At 33.3% G+C, this 19,191-nt stretch overlaps 1 protein-coding gene across 7 annotated transcripts in view; it reads right to left on the bottom strand.

Annotated features, from left to right (window-relative positions):
- Window positions 1-19,191, bottom strand: part of AFG2A (AFG2 AAA ATPase homolog A) — a 365,578-nt gene that overhangs the window by 178,193 nt on the left and 168,194 nt on the right. The window contains exon 15 of one of the 7 annotated variants that reach the window (XR_008296147.1): window positions 14,549-14,641. The exons of 5 other annotated variants lie outside the window; for them this stretch is intronic. Coding sequence is in view for 1 of the 2 variants with exons in the window: in XM_053216984.1 (XP_053072959.1) it covers window positions 14,598-14,684 (87 nt within the window). In the remaining variant the exon portion in view is untranslated. Of the gene's footprint in view, window positions 1-14,548; window positions 14,685-19,191 lie in introns of all 7 variants that reach the window. One more of the 7 variants, XM_053216984.1, reaches the window with a different exon arrangement.

Here is a 19,191-nt window from a genome sequence, read left to right on the forward strand (position 1 = left end):
GATTGCTAGGAAGAATGTCCAAATGTACAAAAGTAACATTTCTTGTAGAATCAGTTACTACCTGTAAGTTATTTAACCTCTTATAAGCCTGTTTCCTTATCTACAAAATAGTATGAAAAACACCTACCTTAACTGCTTTATTGCGCAGATTGAAATGAGATATGCATGCTACTTAGACTGGCACATAGAAATGATTTTTAAAAATTAGAAACATATATAAAGTAATGTGTGGTTATGTTTTAACTATTCTGACTTTCCATAATCTCTCTGTTGCCTGAACTGTAACATTTACTATAAAATACTACCCTGTACCAGTAAATGTTACAGTTCAGGCAACAGAGAGATTATGGAAAGTCAGAATAATTAGGAAAAGTACTAAGTATCAAAAGCTTCTAGACTGCTTTTTCCCCAGGCATATATTTTCACATAATTTCATTTATTAAACATCAGTGTGAGTGCTTTCTAGTGCAAAAAGGAAGTCTGAGCTAAGAAATAGAGGCTGATAAAACTATAGTCCCTACAAAGCATCAGGAGTGTTTCTCGTGAGGCCTGACTTTATGAATATACTTTCAGGTTAAAGCCAGAAAAAGACAAATTTATGCCTATACCTGGATAAAACAAGGTTCAAAGACTTTTTTCTTTTCTCTTCCAGTTATGAAATTTAAAAATCTTATTGTTTTTTTCACTCTCTGAGACATGCAAATCACTGAATTTTAGTCTTCATGTTTCTACAGATTGGGAGACTGACAATAAATATACAGTGTAAATTCATTAACATAACACTTTCTCCTTATTTTCCCCTACTAATACTTTAAAAGCCATGCCTTCTTTAAACTCCTGTCCTTATTCCAAATAGTCATAAACTGAAAAAGGTTCTGATTTGAAGGGATGATACAATTTTTGTTCTATGATTTAGTAGTTGGAAAAGAATATTTTAAGTATTTTGGAAATGGGAATGAATGTTCCTAGAATAAAGATGAAAAGCTTAAAACTTCATTATGTTTATTTTAAGTTCATAAGCTCCATGCAATTCTACCAGTAGTACAATGCAGATGTTGACCAAGATTAGAACATATAGATACAGATGGTAGTTTATTCAGTATATATTATAGATTATATTGGCAAATGTGCATGCATATGTATAAGGCAAATCATACAGTGGAGAGAAGAAGGGAAAAGAAAATTTGTTGGGTCAATATTGAACCATAAATAGTCTAAAAAGAACCTCACAGAAAATCATATAGTATGTGTACAATGAATGACAGGGTGCTTCAATCTTCAGTCTTCCTGCTTCTAGCTTAACACTTTCCAGCCTACTCTGCTCTAAATAGATTCATATACATCCAGGCCATTTAAAAAATACAAAAAAGGTTAGTCTCCAAGTTTAGGTAATCAGAACAACCTATTTAGGTACTTGCCAAAAAAACTGGAAAAGTCCCTAAGAAGCTGGTTTCCTGACAATGGATAAGAAACACATATATATACATATATATGTATATGTGTGTGGTGTGTGTGTGTACATCTGTGATAATATATTATATATTATTATTAATTAATTATATTATTATTTTAATTAATAATATAATTATTATAATTAATTAATAATATATTAATAATAATATATATTATCACAGACACACACACACACACACACACACAACCACTGCAGATTCCTTGAGAACTCAGAAACTTATGCGCAGAAGGGTTGAAGGAAGGGGCATAGGTAGGACATGCATTAGCCATCACAACATGAGAGAAAAAGGAATGTCCTCGGGTCTCCCAAAGGAATAGAGTTAATGTACGATTCACTTATAGTGATGACTAATGAGATATGTGACATATATATAGTGGTGACTGCTCATATATTCTATATAACAGGAGGACATTTTTCAACATTAGAATTCAAAGGGAAAAATAAAACAATTGAAGGTATAAATAACAACTTTCAAGTACTAAAGCCAAGTATTTATCCATGATATTTTAACCTTTTATTTACTTATTTTTCCTGGAGAAAATAGTAATAATAGCTACTGTGTCTCCAGGACTCACTTTGTAACAGGCTCTAAGCTAAATGCTTCACATAAGTTATCTCATATAATCCTCTAACATTTCTACAAAGAAGGTAGTATACCTATCTTATAGATGAGCAAACAGAGCTTCATATTACTTAGAAAAGGCCAAAAAAGAATTCAAATCCAGCTTCAAATGATTTAAGATCCCTTTATGCTGTAGGTTATTTTATGGGGAAAAACAAAAAAAGAGCAGCTATGCCATCCTGTATTATGTAAGAAGTACTTTTCATAACTGCTCTGGGTTCTTTAGCTTTTGGCAGGTTGATACCTGAGAGGTCATCTATTAAGAACTACCATTCTTGGGGCACCTGGGTGGCTCATTGAGTTGAGCATCCGACTTTGGCTCAGGTCATGATTTTGCAGTTCATGAGTTCAAGCCCCACATCGGGCTCACTGCTGTTAGCTTATCAGCACAGAGCCTGTTTCAGATCCTCCGTCCCCCTCTCTCTGCCCCTCCCCCACTTACACTCTCCCAAAAATATTAAAAAAAAAAACCTACCATTCTCCTGCATTAATGACCACAACAATGGAGTGATGTTTATGGCAGATTGCTAAAGTTAATTTATCTGTATAAAAAATGGTTTTAGACTCAAATAAAAACACACACACATATATATATATTCCTTAGAAAAATCATAATCGAGAGATGAATAAAATTACTCACATATATAAGTAAAAACTTACAAGGTATTTGCTTTATTCAAATGCTAACATTTATCTGATGCCATCTAAATTAAACATATTTATTTACATGACATATGTTCACCAAGATTTAAGATTGCCAAGAACCATTCTAGACCAGCCATATAAAAATTACTACTGCTCTTAATGCACTACCAAAGATACATGCATACATACATAAATGCATGCATATATACATTCATTCTTTCACTCCTATGTTCCATAAATGAGTAACTCTAAATATTTTCTGTATGCTACTCAGTGTTAGTATCTAAGAGCAATGAAAAATTTTAAAGTATTATAGATATTTAATGCTAAACAGCCAATCTCTTTTGCTGAGTGCTGCAAATATAACACCTGTATTCACTGTCTACTCTCTTAAATAAAGCCTATCTATTCAAAAATACCACTTAAAGTTCAAAGGACAATACTGCCAAGGAATGATCTTCAAATACATTGCCCCCTTTTTAGGAGGGCCACGTTTGCTACAAATAAATTATGAAGTTCTTAGACTGCTATTAAATTCCTAATTTCCAACCTTCACACATGAGAGTTAAGTGGGGTTCAAATGTGAAGCAGAGAACCTGTATTATTCATTCTTATTCCTACCGCTAACTTCAGACTGGATTTATAGGATCTGGGCTAAAATCTTAAGTTTTCCTTTTCTTTTTGATGAATACATTGAATTAGTTTTAAAAAGAGGAAAAAATACAGAAGAGCAAAAATACTTGGAAACTTCATAGGGCCAGCCAAAGGTAATTTTCTTATTCTCAAAATTCAAATTCCAAATTTGCAAATACTCACATATATGCTATGTGATTGAATCATGAAATCATTTATGCTTGCCAAATCAAAATTAAAGAGATCATAAATTATATTTTCCAACTTCCTAACCAATACAGTAGACATTTAGCATTTTTTTTTTTTGAGAGAGAGAGAATGAGTGGTAGAGAGAGAGAGACACAGAATCTTAAGCAGTCTCCATGCCCAGCACAAAGCCCAAAGCGGGGCTGGAAATCATGACTCTGAGATTGTGACTTAAGCTTAATTCAAAAGCTGGACACTTAGCCAACTGACCCACCCAGATGCCCCATCATAACTCGTTTTTAAAACACTTGGAGTAGCAGGAAGATCAATGGCTCCTAGAACAAACAAGTCAGCTAAAAGAATAACCACACTTCATTGAAAAATTATTGCATTAGTTTTGCCAGAATCTTTTTAACTATCTCTTCTACAGGATGTAATTTTAAATATATGAAGGAAATAGCTGCGGCTGCACCTATTTTTCTTTTCTCCAGGGTAAAAACATACTCTGGTCCACACCTACTGTATCTAAAATTATTTATAAACTAGGAGATCCCAAAATTGTATATTATATTCTAGATGTGATCTGACCAGGACAGAGTACCACAAAACTATTAGTTTATGCAATCTGGATGCTATAGTTAATGCAGTCTAAAATAACATGAGCATTTGTTTTAGTAGGTTCATGATAATGTTAATTTATGTTAAATGTGAGCTCAAATTTCCACGTACCACCAAACAAATAAAATCTTTTTCATCCTATATGTATTTACTTTGGTGAACTTAATTATTAAATTTTAAATTTGTTTTCAGTAAACTTCCTTTTAGCGGAAGAATGTACATAATTTTAAGATTATTCTGCATACTACCATGAATATCAAGATTAATATCTTATCAAGGTTTACAAAAAGGAAATACATACAGAGAGCAAGCAATGTGACCACTTTAAAAACCAGGAAGTACCCAAAGAGTTAATTTTAAGTAGATTTAAATAAGAACCAAATTTAATTCAGCAGTTTTCAATTTAGAGATTTATAATGCCTCTGGCATTGCGAGAAAGAATGGTATATTTTTAAAATTCATCCTCTGAGGAAGTTGTTATGACACAGAACAGGTGTGGAGCTTTGACTCAATAACTAAGCCTAAACCATCATCTTATATCAATCATTTAGAAGACTATTTATGTTATTTTCTATTATGATGGTGGATTTAAGTAAAAGAGAGAAACCAGAATTTTAAGTACAAAATCCATTAAAACATGTGCATCTAACACTTCCAACCACTGAAACTGAAAGCAGATTCTATTTTTATAATAATAATAATAATAATAATAATAATAATAATAATATAGAAGTAGTTGACAAAAGACGGATTTCCTCACTTAGTCACCCTCCTGTGTTAACAGCTTAATTTCCTACGGATCATTTACTCAACTAAATGCTGGATGTTCTGTAAACAAGTTCGTTTGCTTTGTGTAACAGGGACTGAAGGGAAGAAAGAAAATATACTACAGTTTTTCTTTTCCTGAAACAGTTATCAAAATGTTAGCCTTCATGAGCTATGATATGCCAAGAAAAGGGTAAATTCCTTGATCCAGCAATAACCTGTCAGTTGATTATTTGCTTATTCCTGGGGGCTCTTTGAGCACCTGAACAATCCACCTGTGATTTACCACAGTATCCTGGAGAGTACCCAATACAGAGCTGACAGAGTGGGGCTATTATTTTGACATACAAATCCGACATGTCTATATGGCAAGGAATGGGGAAAATTATGTTGTTTCATGGTTTCTATGAACTGAAAAGAAGGGAGAATGTGAGTTCTCCAACTTTAGCCCTATCTTAATGGGGCACAGTGTTTTAAATTGTTTGTTTTATTTAGAAACATCGTTTTGCTATGGCTGAAAAGAAATGGATCTCAATTTGAAAACAGGAAAAAAAGGTTATAAAATTTAGTATAATATATATGATATGTGACAGAACAACTTTGCATCCATGTGCAAACTTGGACCTGTACTTTTAATTCATACTAGATACAAAACTTAAAACTGGATTACAGATCTAAATGTGAAATGTAAAACTTTTACCAAAAATATAGGAATCTCTTCAACAAATGGTGCTGGGAAAACTAGATATCACAGGCAAAAGAAAGAAGTTGGAACCTTAACTTACACCTTATACAAAAATTGACTCAAAATGGATCAAAGATCTAAATAAACGTGAGGCCCCAAACTATATAACTCTTAAAAGAAAACAAAAGGGAAAGGCTTCAGTGACATTGGATTTGGCAAGTGCTTCCCAGAATGACTCCAAAAGAAGTCAATAAAGTAAAACTAGACAGATTGGACATCAAAATGAAACAAAGTAAAAAAGGCAACCTACAGAATGGGAGAAAATATTTGCAAATCATATCTAATAAGGGGCTAATATCCAGAATATATGAAGAACTTCTACAAGCCAACAACAAAAATTTAAAAATTGGTGGACTCGAACAGATTTTTCTCCAGAGAGGATATACAAAAGGCCAAAATTGCTCAACATCATTAATTGTTAGGGAAACACAAATCAAAATCACAAGGAGATATCACCTCACACCAATAAGATGGGTACTATTAAAAAAATAAAACCAAAACCCAAGCAAACATAAAGTAACAAGTGTTAGCAAGGATGGGGGAAAAGTGGAAATTTTGTATTTCTGAGTATATATCTAAAATATCTGAAAACCAGATCTCAAAGGGATACTGGCACACTGACATACAGAGCAGCACTACTCACAACAACCAAGAGGTGGAAGAACCCAAGGTACCCACTGAAAGACGAACAGATGGGCAAGATGTATTGTATACATACAACAGAATACTACTCAGTCTGAAAAAGGAAAGAAATTCTGATATATGCTACAACACAGATGACACTTGAGAACATGATGCTAAGTGAAATAAACAAGTCACAAAAAGACACATACTTCCACTCATATGAGGTATCTAGAGGAGGAAAATTCAAAGAAATATAAAATGGAATGGTGGTTGCCACAAGCTGAGTGGAGGAGGCAACAGAGAGTTGTTGTTTAATGGGTATACAGTTTCACTTTTGCAAGATGAAGAAGTTCTGGTAATTGTATAACAATGTGAATATATTTAACATTACTGAACTGTACATTTAGAGATGACTAAGAGTAAATTCTTGGGGCACCTGGGTGGCTCAGTCGGTTAAGCGTCCAACTCGATGTTTGGCTCAGGTCATGATCTTATGGTTCATGAGATCAAGCCCCATGTCAGGCTCTGCGCTAACAGTGTGGAGCCTGCTTGGAATTCTTTCTCTGCCCTCCTCTCTCTGCCCCTCCCCAACTCTTACATGCACACACTCTCTCTCTCAAAACAAATGTTTTAAAAAAGAAGAAATGATAAAGACAGTAAATTCTCTAATACATGCTTTTTACAACAATATAATTTTTAAAAAATTATTCATTACCTTGGGTTAAGCAAAGAATTGATTAAAAAAAATCAAAAAATCAAAAAAAGGAAATTGGGCTTCTTCAAGATTAAAAACTTTTGCTCTGGGAAATACACTGTTGAAAGAAAGACAAGCTACACACTTACTTGTAATAAAACTGACAAAGGATTTACAATCAGAATATAAAGAATAAAAGCAAGAAGACAATCTAATTAAAAAAGTAAAAACTGCTGAAAAGAATTTACAACACTTCTTTAAAGAAAATATTCTAATGAAAAATGAGCAAATGAAAAGATGCCCAATATCATGGATTAGTCATTAGAGAAATGCAAATTAAAATAACATAACACTACATACCTATGATAATGGTTAAGATTTTTTTTTTTAATTGCCCATACAGGAGGCGCCTGGCTGGCTCAGTCAGTACAGGATGCAACTTTTGATCTCAGAGTTATGAGTTCAAACCCCACACTGGGCACGGAGACTACTTAAAAAAAAAATTACAAAAAATATTGCCAATACAAAGTGCTGGCAAGAATGAAGACCCTGGAATTCATATATTGCTGGTGATGTGACAAAGTCCTGACAATCTGGAAATCAATGAAGTTAAACATACAGTTAGACACCCTATGATTCAACAGTTCCACTCTTAGTAATTATCCTAGGGATATGAAAACTTATGTTCACACAAAAACCTGTCTGCTTATGTTTACTGTAGCATTATTCACAGAAAAAAACTGGAAACAATCTAAAATGTCCTTCAGTGGGTGTATGGTTAAGCAAACTGTAGTATATCCATACAGTGGAATATGAGCTAGCAATAGAAAAGGAACAAACTATTGATACACACAACACAGACAATTCTCAAAACCATGTTAAGTAAAAGAAACTATACTCGAAAGGTTACATCCTGCATGGTTCCACTTATATAACGTTTGAGAAATGGCAGTTATACGGCTGTATCAGTAGTTGCCAGGGGTTAGTGGTAGAAAGAGGGTTAACTAAAAATGGGCAGCATGAAGGAATTTTTTTGGAGTGAATAGTGTTGTATTGTGATTCTGGTGGTACTTACACAATTCTGCACATTTGTCAAAACCTCACAGACTACACACCAGTTAGAAGCTCTGTGACCTTGGTCAAGTTTTTTATATCTCAGTTTCTAATCTACAGGATCATATATGGTAATTGTATTTACCTCATAAAGTTAAGATTTATTGATTAAAACACTTAGAGCAAGACTAAGATTTAGGATATGTTGAACTGAAATGCCTTCAAGATATCCAAGTAGGCAGTTCACTGGAGAGGTCAGGGAAAAAGTCAGCTAAATCAAGTGCAATCACATGATACCTGAAGTCACAGATGCAGATGGGATTGCACACAGACAAGGAAGAAACAAGAGGGGTCCTCACACTCGGCCTTGATGAACTGCAACATTTCATCATCTCCTCTGATTAAGCAGATGAGAATATGTAAAAGAGTCAAGAGGGGCAGGAACAGAAGAAAAACCAGGAGACTGTTGTGTTATGTAAAACAAAGTCAGAGAGTATTTAGAAAAAGGAGCAGACAATGGGAGTGAACAAAACTAACAGATAATGACGGCTAGGTTTTTCTCTTTCTTTTAGTAATAAAACCCTCAATTAGACCTGTGTGCTCAGCCACAGAGTGCATTTATCTTGCGGCCTCTCTTGTACCTGAATATAGAGCACATTTATCAAAATATAGAACACATTTATCTTGAGCCTCTCTTGTACCTGAATATGGTCATGTAGCTAAGATTACCCAATGGGATGTAAATGATACATGCAATTTATGGGTTATGTCCTTAAAGCAAGGGAGTAAGTTCTCTGTTACCTCATCTCCTGATTTCTGTTCACCCGAATGAGAACTCAAGTGAGGGAATAATGAGTTTTTAAACATGTGGCTAAGGGATGGTACCACAGCAAGATAGAATGAATCTGAGTTTCTGCCACCATCAAAAGAACCACCATATCATTTAATGGTTCTGTTGTCTTAATCTACTTTAAATGAAGATGAATAGCTTTAGTATTTCAGAATACAGCAAATTTATGAGAAGGGGCATATACAAAGAATAATGTCAATATATTTTTAAGCAAGTATTTAAATGAAAGGTACAACATATGACTTATACATTAATAACGTAAGAACTACTGATCATAAAAAGCATATGATATTTTTCTACATTTTGAAAGTGATTTACAAGCGTTCTAAACCTTGTATTTGGAAATTCTTACATGCGATTCTCCATTTTGCTGGGTTTTAGAGGGAGTGAAAGCTGAAGAACAGAATTATTGCAAGTAATCAGGTGACTTCCCATGTCAATGATGGAAGTAATGAGACGGAAGAAAAGGAACTACCAATCTAGAAGTTAGACACAAGTCTAGTTTATGATGTCTGCTTTGGCAATTATTTAGGGGTTCAAATCATAACTATTTTTTTTCAGTCATTGAAAAGAAACTTCAGTGCAATTTTAATTCTTAGCTATCATAACTAGGTATAAGAAAATCTATTCATTAGAATATTAAAGGATAAGTTACACAACTGATTTTTATTTATCTTAATGATTCACATTAAATAATAAAATAACATAAAACCTTCAAATTTAACTTTTAAAAAACATAATCTGTGTTCTAAAAACACTCTCCAAATTATTTCTTCACTGGAAATTTTGCAAGGGAGTAGGAAACTGCACCTTTTAAGCCAGAAGAGAATTCAAAAAAGCCTGATTCAAGTATCAAAGAATAGTTTTAAGCTAAAAGAACAATAACTAATAATGATTTACTAAATCGGTCTTTATGTTTACCCTCCAACATTTCTACCAACAAATTTCCAGCAAACTACCAAGAAGATGTTTCTTTCTCGAACATAATGGGTTTTTTTTTTTTTGGACTAATTGCATTTCTGAACTAAATGCATGCAAAGTTAATAAACGGACGGAAAAGCAAATATAGAGTTGTCATTTTAAAATTATATTCTTAAAAGGTTTAGGGGTATCATTTGGGAACACAAAGAGATTTCCTTCTGTAACAGCATTCCAGGACATCACTCTTTCCTGCCTACCAGCAGACAAGATTATACTTGTCTGGAATGTCAGTGAAGTATTTATACAAAGGCAGTTTTTCAGAATCCTCTTATTGTGAACACAAAACAGGAAATACAGTAATACCATCAGTATATGTTAAACACTGTTTAGTATAAGCTGTGTTTCTCCCTTAATAAGTACTAGGTTAACCTTCAAGAGGAGGAGGTGAAAATTAGCACATGTATAAACACATACCACTAGTTGTTTGCAGCTGGCCAGAAGAAAGGCTCAGGAAGAAAAATTCAATCAAACTTTAAGAATTTGCCAAACGATGTTTCAGTCAGTGTTAAAACTACAGCCTCTAATAAAAGCTTATTTTTCTCAAGTTCACAGGGGAAAATGAAAGTACTATTCCATAGAAGTTAGTATTTTATTGAATGAAAAATACCTTAATAATATGTTATTTAATTGAAATACTGTTTCTGAGGCAGGAAAAACAAATTTCTATGTAAACTGGGCATCCAACAAAAACATCAAATAAAGCAATTCATGGTCTTTTAAAACACATTTTTCAATTTTTTTCACTAAAAACACAGCTTAATTTACCTTCCCTGGATTAAAAAAAATTCTACAAAATTACATACTTAAGAATTTTAAAATTTATTTACAAATAGGTTATAAACTACAGATGGTATCCCAAGTAGAATAAACTCTTACAGAGATAAATTTTAATCTTCCATAAGATAGCAGAATGAACTTTGGTTTGACTGCCCCCTGCTGATATTAAAGATTTAAGACTATAAAAGTTGGATTTCACAAAATTGTGATGTTATTGTTTTTTAAAAGATGATTCTGTTTCTACTCAGAAACTGTTTTCAATCTGTTAGTGAAAACTAAGGAGATTTAAAAGTTTATGTCTTATTCTCACTCAATGGTCAAATATTTGAAGAATATCTATTACCTGACACTTAAAGGGTTTCATCTCTCTGACATCAAAATACTTAGAAGCTATTAGATGGATAGGAAAAATCTGGAAAAGAATGAACTATTAGAGAAAAATCAAGAACTAAACTAAGTGGTACTGAAGAGAAGGTAGAGAAAAAGATACTGGTAAAGCCAAATTAGTTCTTTTTTTTTTTTTTTAAGTCAAAGGTTGTTAAGACTGAAACAGCTGAGAAAAAGTAATGAGGATGGTGTTAAATGGAAAAGAGACAAAAAGCCTGGAGGAAATAATGAACATGGTATGTGCAGAACACATGACACTAGAAGACTTAATTGCCATGGGGCACCCAGGTGGCTTCAGTCGGTTAAGCATCAGACTGACTCAGGTCATGATCTCACGATTCATGGGTTCGAGCCACACATGGGGCTCTGTGCTGACAGCTCAGAGCCTAGAGCCTGCTTTGGATTCTGTGTCTCCCTCTCTCTGTCCGTCCGCCCCCCGCCTCTACTGCACCCCCCTCTCTCTCAAAACTAAACATTAAAAAAAAATAGAAGACTTAATTGCTAGAATAAATGGATAAAATTATGTTTCATGAAAATAGAAAATAATGGTGAAAAAGAGGCCCAACTTTTCCAAACTAAAAAAGTCAGAATGAAGAGCTGGACTTGAGGCAAACAAAAGGGAGCCACTGTAGTAGGTTCTTTAGCAGTATGGTAACCTGGTAAAGAAGCATAATAACCTGGTTAAAGACATTCCTTTAGGAAGAGGACTGTGAAATAGAACAAAGATGAAATGGAGGAAAGAAGAGACAGGAGGCAGAGAAACAAGTTAAGAAGCAGAGAAACTGGTTAAGAGACAACTCTAGTAACCCAGAGAAAGAAGTGAACCAGAATGGAAGCAATGGGAATGAAAAACAAGAATGACATTGAGATACATTTTGAGTTGAAAGCCAAACTGGAGGCTCTACATGACTTAGATTTTTGTCCAATCCTTACACTATATCATGATTGTTGAGTTCAAGTGATATAATACATAAAAATTTTCAAATTGAGATGAGACAGAGGAAGTAAGTGGAGCAATTCACTTTAAAGAGAACGTCTCTGAGAGTAAAGGAGAAGCATGGAAATAAAAGGACATATGCAATGTTTAGTTAAAGAAGGGATACATATGTAAGTTCATGGCAAATGGTCTCAATTATCTCTATAAATTGGTTTCCACGCTCATTTCTCAAGTAAGAATGATAGATTAATACTCGGCCAAAATTTGGAAAATATTTGATGTCATTTTTCTATCCAGGAGTTCACTTCCTACTAGAGATATCCAGTCCCAAGGGATGGCTTCATCTAGCCAAGACTTCTCATTTTTCTCTCACTGTCTAGAAAAATCTGTGTGCTATTTCATAAAAATGTTCAAAGCTGACCTAATGATGACACTGTTTCCTACACATATAAGTACAGTCTTTCCAAACACAGTTTATGTGAAAACATCTGGACTCAAGCAAGCACCTCAAGAGAAGACCATATTCATATGCCACAGGTAAAAGTGGTAATGCTAAGACCTCATGAGAAAGTAATACATCTCCTAAGACAAAAGAGTGGTTTGTATTAGAATTAGCAAATAAAATCATGGAAAATAGTAATTTCTGATTGTCATATTTTCTTTGCAAAGAAATTATTGTTTAAAAAATTATAACACAAAGTTAGATTTCAATTAATTCATTTTCTTACAGAGCATCAGATCCATTTGTAATTCTTGTGGCCCAAGTTTACTATCTTCTTTCATTATAATGTCACTGTTAAAAAACGAACATCATAATAATAGTTTCCACTCAAAATTCACCTTCATAAAGTAAAGAATTAACAATAGGATGTGCATAAGTCCAATAAGAACGTATTATACTTATGGGAGAGTATACCAGTTGTTTTGAGGCAAGGCCTTGTGCTTCTTCATGATCAAATATTCCAATACAGTTGATATGAGATGTTAACACTAATTAATATTTTCTAGAAGAGACTCAAAATCATCAAGACCTCATAAGTTATTTGTGGAATAAATAAAAATGCTACACTGATTACAGGTCTCTATGACAGACCAAACTAAGTTCTTCTCTAAAGTGAAATAGGCGGGGATCTGATAACATCTTTTTTTCTTTTAAATTGAAAAAGAGTATACAAGTTATTAAATAAAACTTTAGAGAATGAAAAAATAATTAACTATTGTTATATTTCAGATATTTTAAACATCTTTTATAATTAAAAATGTCAGTTTTCCATTTTCAAGCTCAAGTAAAATGAATTTTTCCGAGGCAATTGTCTTTTGAAAAACAAACAAAAGTTCATCTGACAAGAGATTTCCCAGAAAATACAATAAAATAAAATGAAAAAATAAAGAGGTCAATTTTCAGAAAGTGCATGATTAAACAATAGGAATGACAATTTAAAACTGAGGAAAGCAAAGCAGATTGTAATCTACACTGCATGTAGGACACATCTGGATAAAGAATAGAGGTGAATTTCAAAACACTACCAACAACTGAATATGTTGTCTAACAAATGTGCAATAAAACAAAGAGGACATGGCCAAAATTATAGCTTTGTATTCTATCCATTAAAGATTACAAATGTAAAGAGATGGTCTTATGTATAGAAAGAACAGTTTATCAATACCTCAAAAATCTTTCTGATATTTTCCTTCATTAGTTACTACTGCATTAGACAACAAAAGTAGGCAGTATTATGTCCAAAGGTGCACAGTTAAAAAAAAAAAAATGTATCTCAGGGCAAATCTAGTTCTGTCCAATCAGCATATCCTTGGGAAATGTTTATCTGATTATCTAAATATTATCCTAGACCCTAAAACAGGTAATTTTGAATTTAGAGATTGGAAGTAGAGATGTGTGGATGTGTGGAAATGAGTAAGGCAACAAAACAACAAACAAAAAACAAACAGGCAATTGGGAAAGCAGATTGGGACCTGAGTCCAGAATGAAAGATACAGATATGATCTATACAGATCTGTACAGAATGAATGACATCCCTGAGTGACAAGACTAGTTCAAATTAAAAGTCAAGTTTGCCAGCTATGAAGTTTTTTAAACAATCATCCTTGAATATATTCATGTTTTAAGAACTTACAAGGAAAAAGGTCCTTATACTCTAAGGAGACACAAAAAGGCCTATGGAATTTGACTCAATTAAAATAGTCTGTTTGGACCAGGTTACAAAACAAAGTATCTTGAATTTGACAGCAGTAACCATCCTGACTCACCAAGACTCAGTCTTTCCTGAAGGCTATGTATGTAAGACCATGTTTAAGATGGCAGCACATACAATAATAAAAATAACTTATGTATACATAAACTGAAAGGATGGTTAATACTAATGAATGCTTTTATTGGTAAACAGTAACGGATAAAATGATGTCATCAGCACACGGAAATATTAGCCCTTAGTCATTACGGCATTTTCTTAGAATTTCTCTGAGAATTTATTTGCATAAACATTAGATAGAAGAGGTCAGAAAAGATTTAAAATTGTAAATTATGTTAATGACTCACTGAAGAAATTCAAATGTAATGGACTGTTTCCTCAAGGGGAGTGATTCATTCACAGGTATCCATTCACATTCTCTTGACCAGTACTTGCAACAACTAAGACAAAACCAAAATGGCTGGTCAGGATTGATGACAAATTCTATAAGTTTGAAAACAGATGAAAATCACTGGTCACTACAGGGAAATACCTCATAATTATGGCCTCATTAACACAATACTACATAACCCGAACCTTTATCTTTGTAATTTATTTCAAAGTTCTGGCAGCCCCAGCACATTTAACCTATCAATTCTGACAGGAAATGCTATATTTTCAAGAATAAACAAGTTGGAAAATTAAAGCAAAATGGGGAGTGAAGATGGACCCTGCATACTGCACTATTGCATCTAAACTTCCTTTATGTATAAGAGTAAGTTTGGAAAATGGAGAACAAAGTATATAATTTCCTAGACTCTTTGGAAAGATCAAGGATACTTGCAGTTTATCTGCAAGAGTTAAGACTGATTCACAGGGTCCCTTATGAGGAGCCTTATGGGGACAAAAGCAAGGACACAGAAGGACACAGACTGAAATGGTGGAACAAATACCATCTAAATGATGTAAGAAACTTGCTTACACTTACCTTTTCACTTTTAACACTAAGTTAATAAATTGTAACTCACCATAAATATTTCCTTCTTTCCAAGACATCCATTCTATTTTAGTTTTTGCTTTAATATTTATATAAATAATTTGACAAAAATCCTTGAAGAAAGTCTCAAATATTTCTAACTTAAAAATTATACAGACTTGTTCTTTCCAAAAAAAAGGGAAAATCTTCGGATTATACACACCAACAACACAAAATTTAAAAACTGTCTTTTATTGTCTCTATTTTAATTTGTTATTATTTAAAAAATTAATTCCAGTATAGTTAACATGTAATGTTATATTAACTTCAGGTGTACAATATAGTGGTTCAACAATTCTATGTTACTCAGTGCTCATCAAGATTATCCTCTTCATCTATTTCAACCATCCTCCTACCCACTTCCTTTCTGGTAACCATTTATTCATTCTCTGTGGTTAAGAGTCTGTTTTTTGGTATTTCTATTTTTTCTTTGCTCATTTGTTTTATTCTTAAATTCCACACATGAGGGAAATCATAAAGTATGTGTCTTTCTCTGATTTATTTCACTTAGCATCATATACTCTACATCCAACCATGTTGTTGCAAATGGCAAAATTTCATTCTTTTTATGGCTGAGTAATATTCCATTGTATATACCACTCCTCTTTATCTATTCATCAATCAATGGACGTTTGGGCTGCTTCCATTGTTTGGCTATTAAAAGTAACACTGCAGTAAAAATAGGGGTGCAAAAATCCTTTTGAATTAATATTTTTGTATTCTTTGGTTAATCACTCAGTAGTGGGATTACCGGATACTATTTTTAACTTTTTGAGAAACCTCTATACTGTTATCCACAGTGGCTGCACCAGTTTGCATTCCCATCAAGAGTGCAAGAGGGTTCCTTTTTCTCAACATCTCGCCAACACTTGTTTCTAGTGTTTTTGATTTTAGCCATTCTAACAGGTATGAGGTGATATCTCACTGTGGTTTTGATTTGTATTTCCCTGATGATGAATGATGTTGAGAATCTTTTCATGTGTCTATTAACCATCGGTATGTCTTTTTGGAGAAATGTCTATGCATGTCTTCTGCCCATTTTAATTGGATTAGTTGTTTTCCGATCGCTTAATTGTATAACTTCTTTATATATTTTAGATACAAAGCCTTTATTGAATATGTCACTTGCAAATACCTTCTCCCATTCAGGAGGATGTCTTTCATTTTATTGATTATTTTCTTTGCTGGGCAGAAGCTTTATATTTTGATGTAGTCCCATAAGTTTATTTTTGCTTCTGTTTTCCTTGCCTCAAGAGACATTATCTAGAAAAATGCTACTACAACCAATGTGAGAAAAAATACTGTCTGTGCTCTCTTTTAGGAGTTTTATGGGTTCAGCTTTCACATTTAGTTCCTTCATCCCTTTTGAGTTTATTTTTGTGTATTGTGTAAGAAAACACTTCAGTTTCATTCTTTTGCATGTAGCTGTCCAATTTTCCCAACACCATTTGTTGAACAGATTTTCTTTTTGCATATTCTTGCCTCCTTTGTTGAAGATTGACCATATAACCATGCGTTTATTTCTGGACTCTCTATTCTATTCCATTGATCTGTGTGTCTGTTTTTTGTGCCAATACCATAGTGTTTTGATTACTACAGCTTTGTAGTATATCCTGAAATCTAGAATTGTGACACCTATAGTTTTTGTTTTTGTTTTTTTTTCTTTTTCAAGACTGCCTTGACTGGGGTCTTTATGATTCCATACAAATTTTAGAATTGTTTGTTCTAGTTCTGTGAAAAATGCTGTTGGTATTTGATAGGGATTGCATTAAATATGTAGATTGCTTTGGGTAGCATGTCCCTTTAAACAGTATTTGTTCTCCTAAAGCATGAGCATGGAATATCTTTTCATTTGTTTCTGTCATCTTCAATTTCTTTCATCAATGTTTTATAGCTTTCAGAATACAGATCTTTCACCTCCCTGGTTAAGTTTATTCCTAGCTATTTTATTCTTTTTGGTATAATTGCAAATGAGACTGTTTTCTTATTTCCTCTGTTACTTCATTATTAGTGTACAGAAATGCAACATATTTTTATACACTGATTTTGTATTTGTGACCTTACTGAATTCACTTACCAATTCTGGTAGTTTTTTTGTGTGAAGTTATTTAGGGTCTTCTATATATAGTATCATGTTATGTGCAAATATTGGAAGTTTTACTTCTTCCTTATCAACCTAGGTGTCTTTTATTTCTTTTTGTTGTCTAATTGGTGTGGCTAGGACATCTACTACTATATTGAACAAAAGTGGTGAGATTGGACATCTTGTCTTGTTCTTGACAATAGGAGGGAAGCTCTCAGCTTTCCACCATTGAGTATGATGTTAGCTATGGGTTTCTCAAATATGGCTTTCGTTATGTTGAGGTATGTTCCCTCTAAACCTACTTTGTTGTGTTTTTTTTTTTAATCATGAATGGATGTTGTACCTTGTCAAATGTTTTATTTTATCTGCATGTATTGAAATGATAATGTTTTTTATCCTTTCTCTTGTGTCTCTTCAGAGGTATATCACATTGATTGAGTTGCAAATATTAAACCTGGAATCCTGGGAATAAATCCCACTTAATCGTAGTGATCAAGTCTCCTAATATTTTCTTGAGTATTTTTACACATATATTCATCATTGATATTGACCTGTACTTCTTTTTTTTTTTTTTTTTTTTTGCAGTGTCTTTATCTGGTTTTAGGATCAGGGTAATGATGGCCTCATAGAATGAATTTGGAAGCTTTCCTTCCTCTTCTATGTTTTGGAATATTTTGAAAGAATAGGTCTTAACTCTTCTGTAAATATTTGTTCAAATTCACCTGTGAAGATGTCTGGTCCTGGATTTCTGTTGTTGGGAATTTTTTGATTACTGATCCAATCTCATTGCTAGTAACTGGTCTGTTTTCAAATTTTCTATTTCTTCCTAGTTCAGTTTTGGGAGGTTTCTAAAGGAATTTTTCCATTTCTTAGAGGTTGTCTAATTTGTCATTAAGTGGGATTTATTCCCAGGATTCCAGGGTGGTTCAATAGGGTGGTTGTTGATCACTTAAGTTTGAACCCATTCTTTACTCCTCTTCCCACCATGTTTTTGGGATTTGATGTCATAATCTACATCCTTCTATTTTGAGTCCCTCGACTGATTTTTATAGCTATACTTATTTTTAGTGCTTTTGTGTTTCCTGCTTTTCTTACTCCTACTTACTGTCTTTCCTTTCCACTCAAAGAATTCTCTTTTAACATTTCTTGTAAGGCTGGTTTAATGGTCATGAGTTCCTTTAACTTTTGTTTGGGAACCTCTTAATCTCTCCTATTCTAAATGATAGCCTTGCTGTATAGAATATTTTGGTTTTTTTTTTTCCTTTCAGCATTTAAAATATATCATGACACTCTCTTCCAGCCTGCAAAATTTCTGCTGAAAAATCAGCTGATAGCATTCAGGGTTTCCTTTGTATGTTATTATTTTCTCTTGTTGCTTTTAAAATTCTCTCTTATTATTCCTTTTTGCCATTTTAATTACTATATGTCTTGGTTTGGATCTCCTTCGGTTGACTTTTTTGGGGGCTCTCTGTGCCTCCTGGATATGGATTTGTCTCCTTTCCCAGATTCAGGAAGTTTTCAGCTATTATTTCTTCAAATTCTCTGCCCCCTTTTCTTTCTCTTTTTCTGAGATTCCCTATAATGTGAATCTTACTACACTTGATGGTGTTGCCAAGTTCCCTAAGTCTATCTTCATTTTGTATTTTTTTCCTCTCACCTGTTCAGATTGATTGCTTTCCATTACTCTGTCCTCCAGGTTGCTGATGCATTTTTCTACTCTCCCTTGTCTATAATTTATTCCATCTAGTATATTTTTATTTTTATAATTTATTTTTAAGTATTTTTTAAATTAATTTTTTTTAATGTTTATTTTTGAAGGAGAGAGAGACAGAGTGTGAGCAGGGGGAGGAGCAGAGAGAAAGGGAGACACAGAATCTGAAGCAGACTCCAGG

Source organism: Acinonyx jubatus, chromosome B1 (assembly GCF_027475565.1).
Source record: "Acinonyx jubatus isolate Ajub_Pintada_27869175 chromosome B1, VMU_Ajub_asm_v1.0, whole genome shotgun sequence".
Lineage (NCBI taxonomy): Eukaryota > Metazoa > Chordata > Mammalia > Carnivora > Felidae > Acinonyx > Acinonyx jubatus.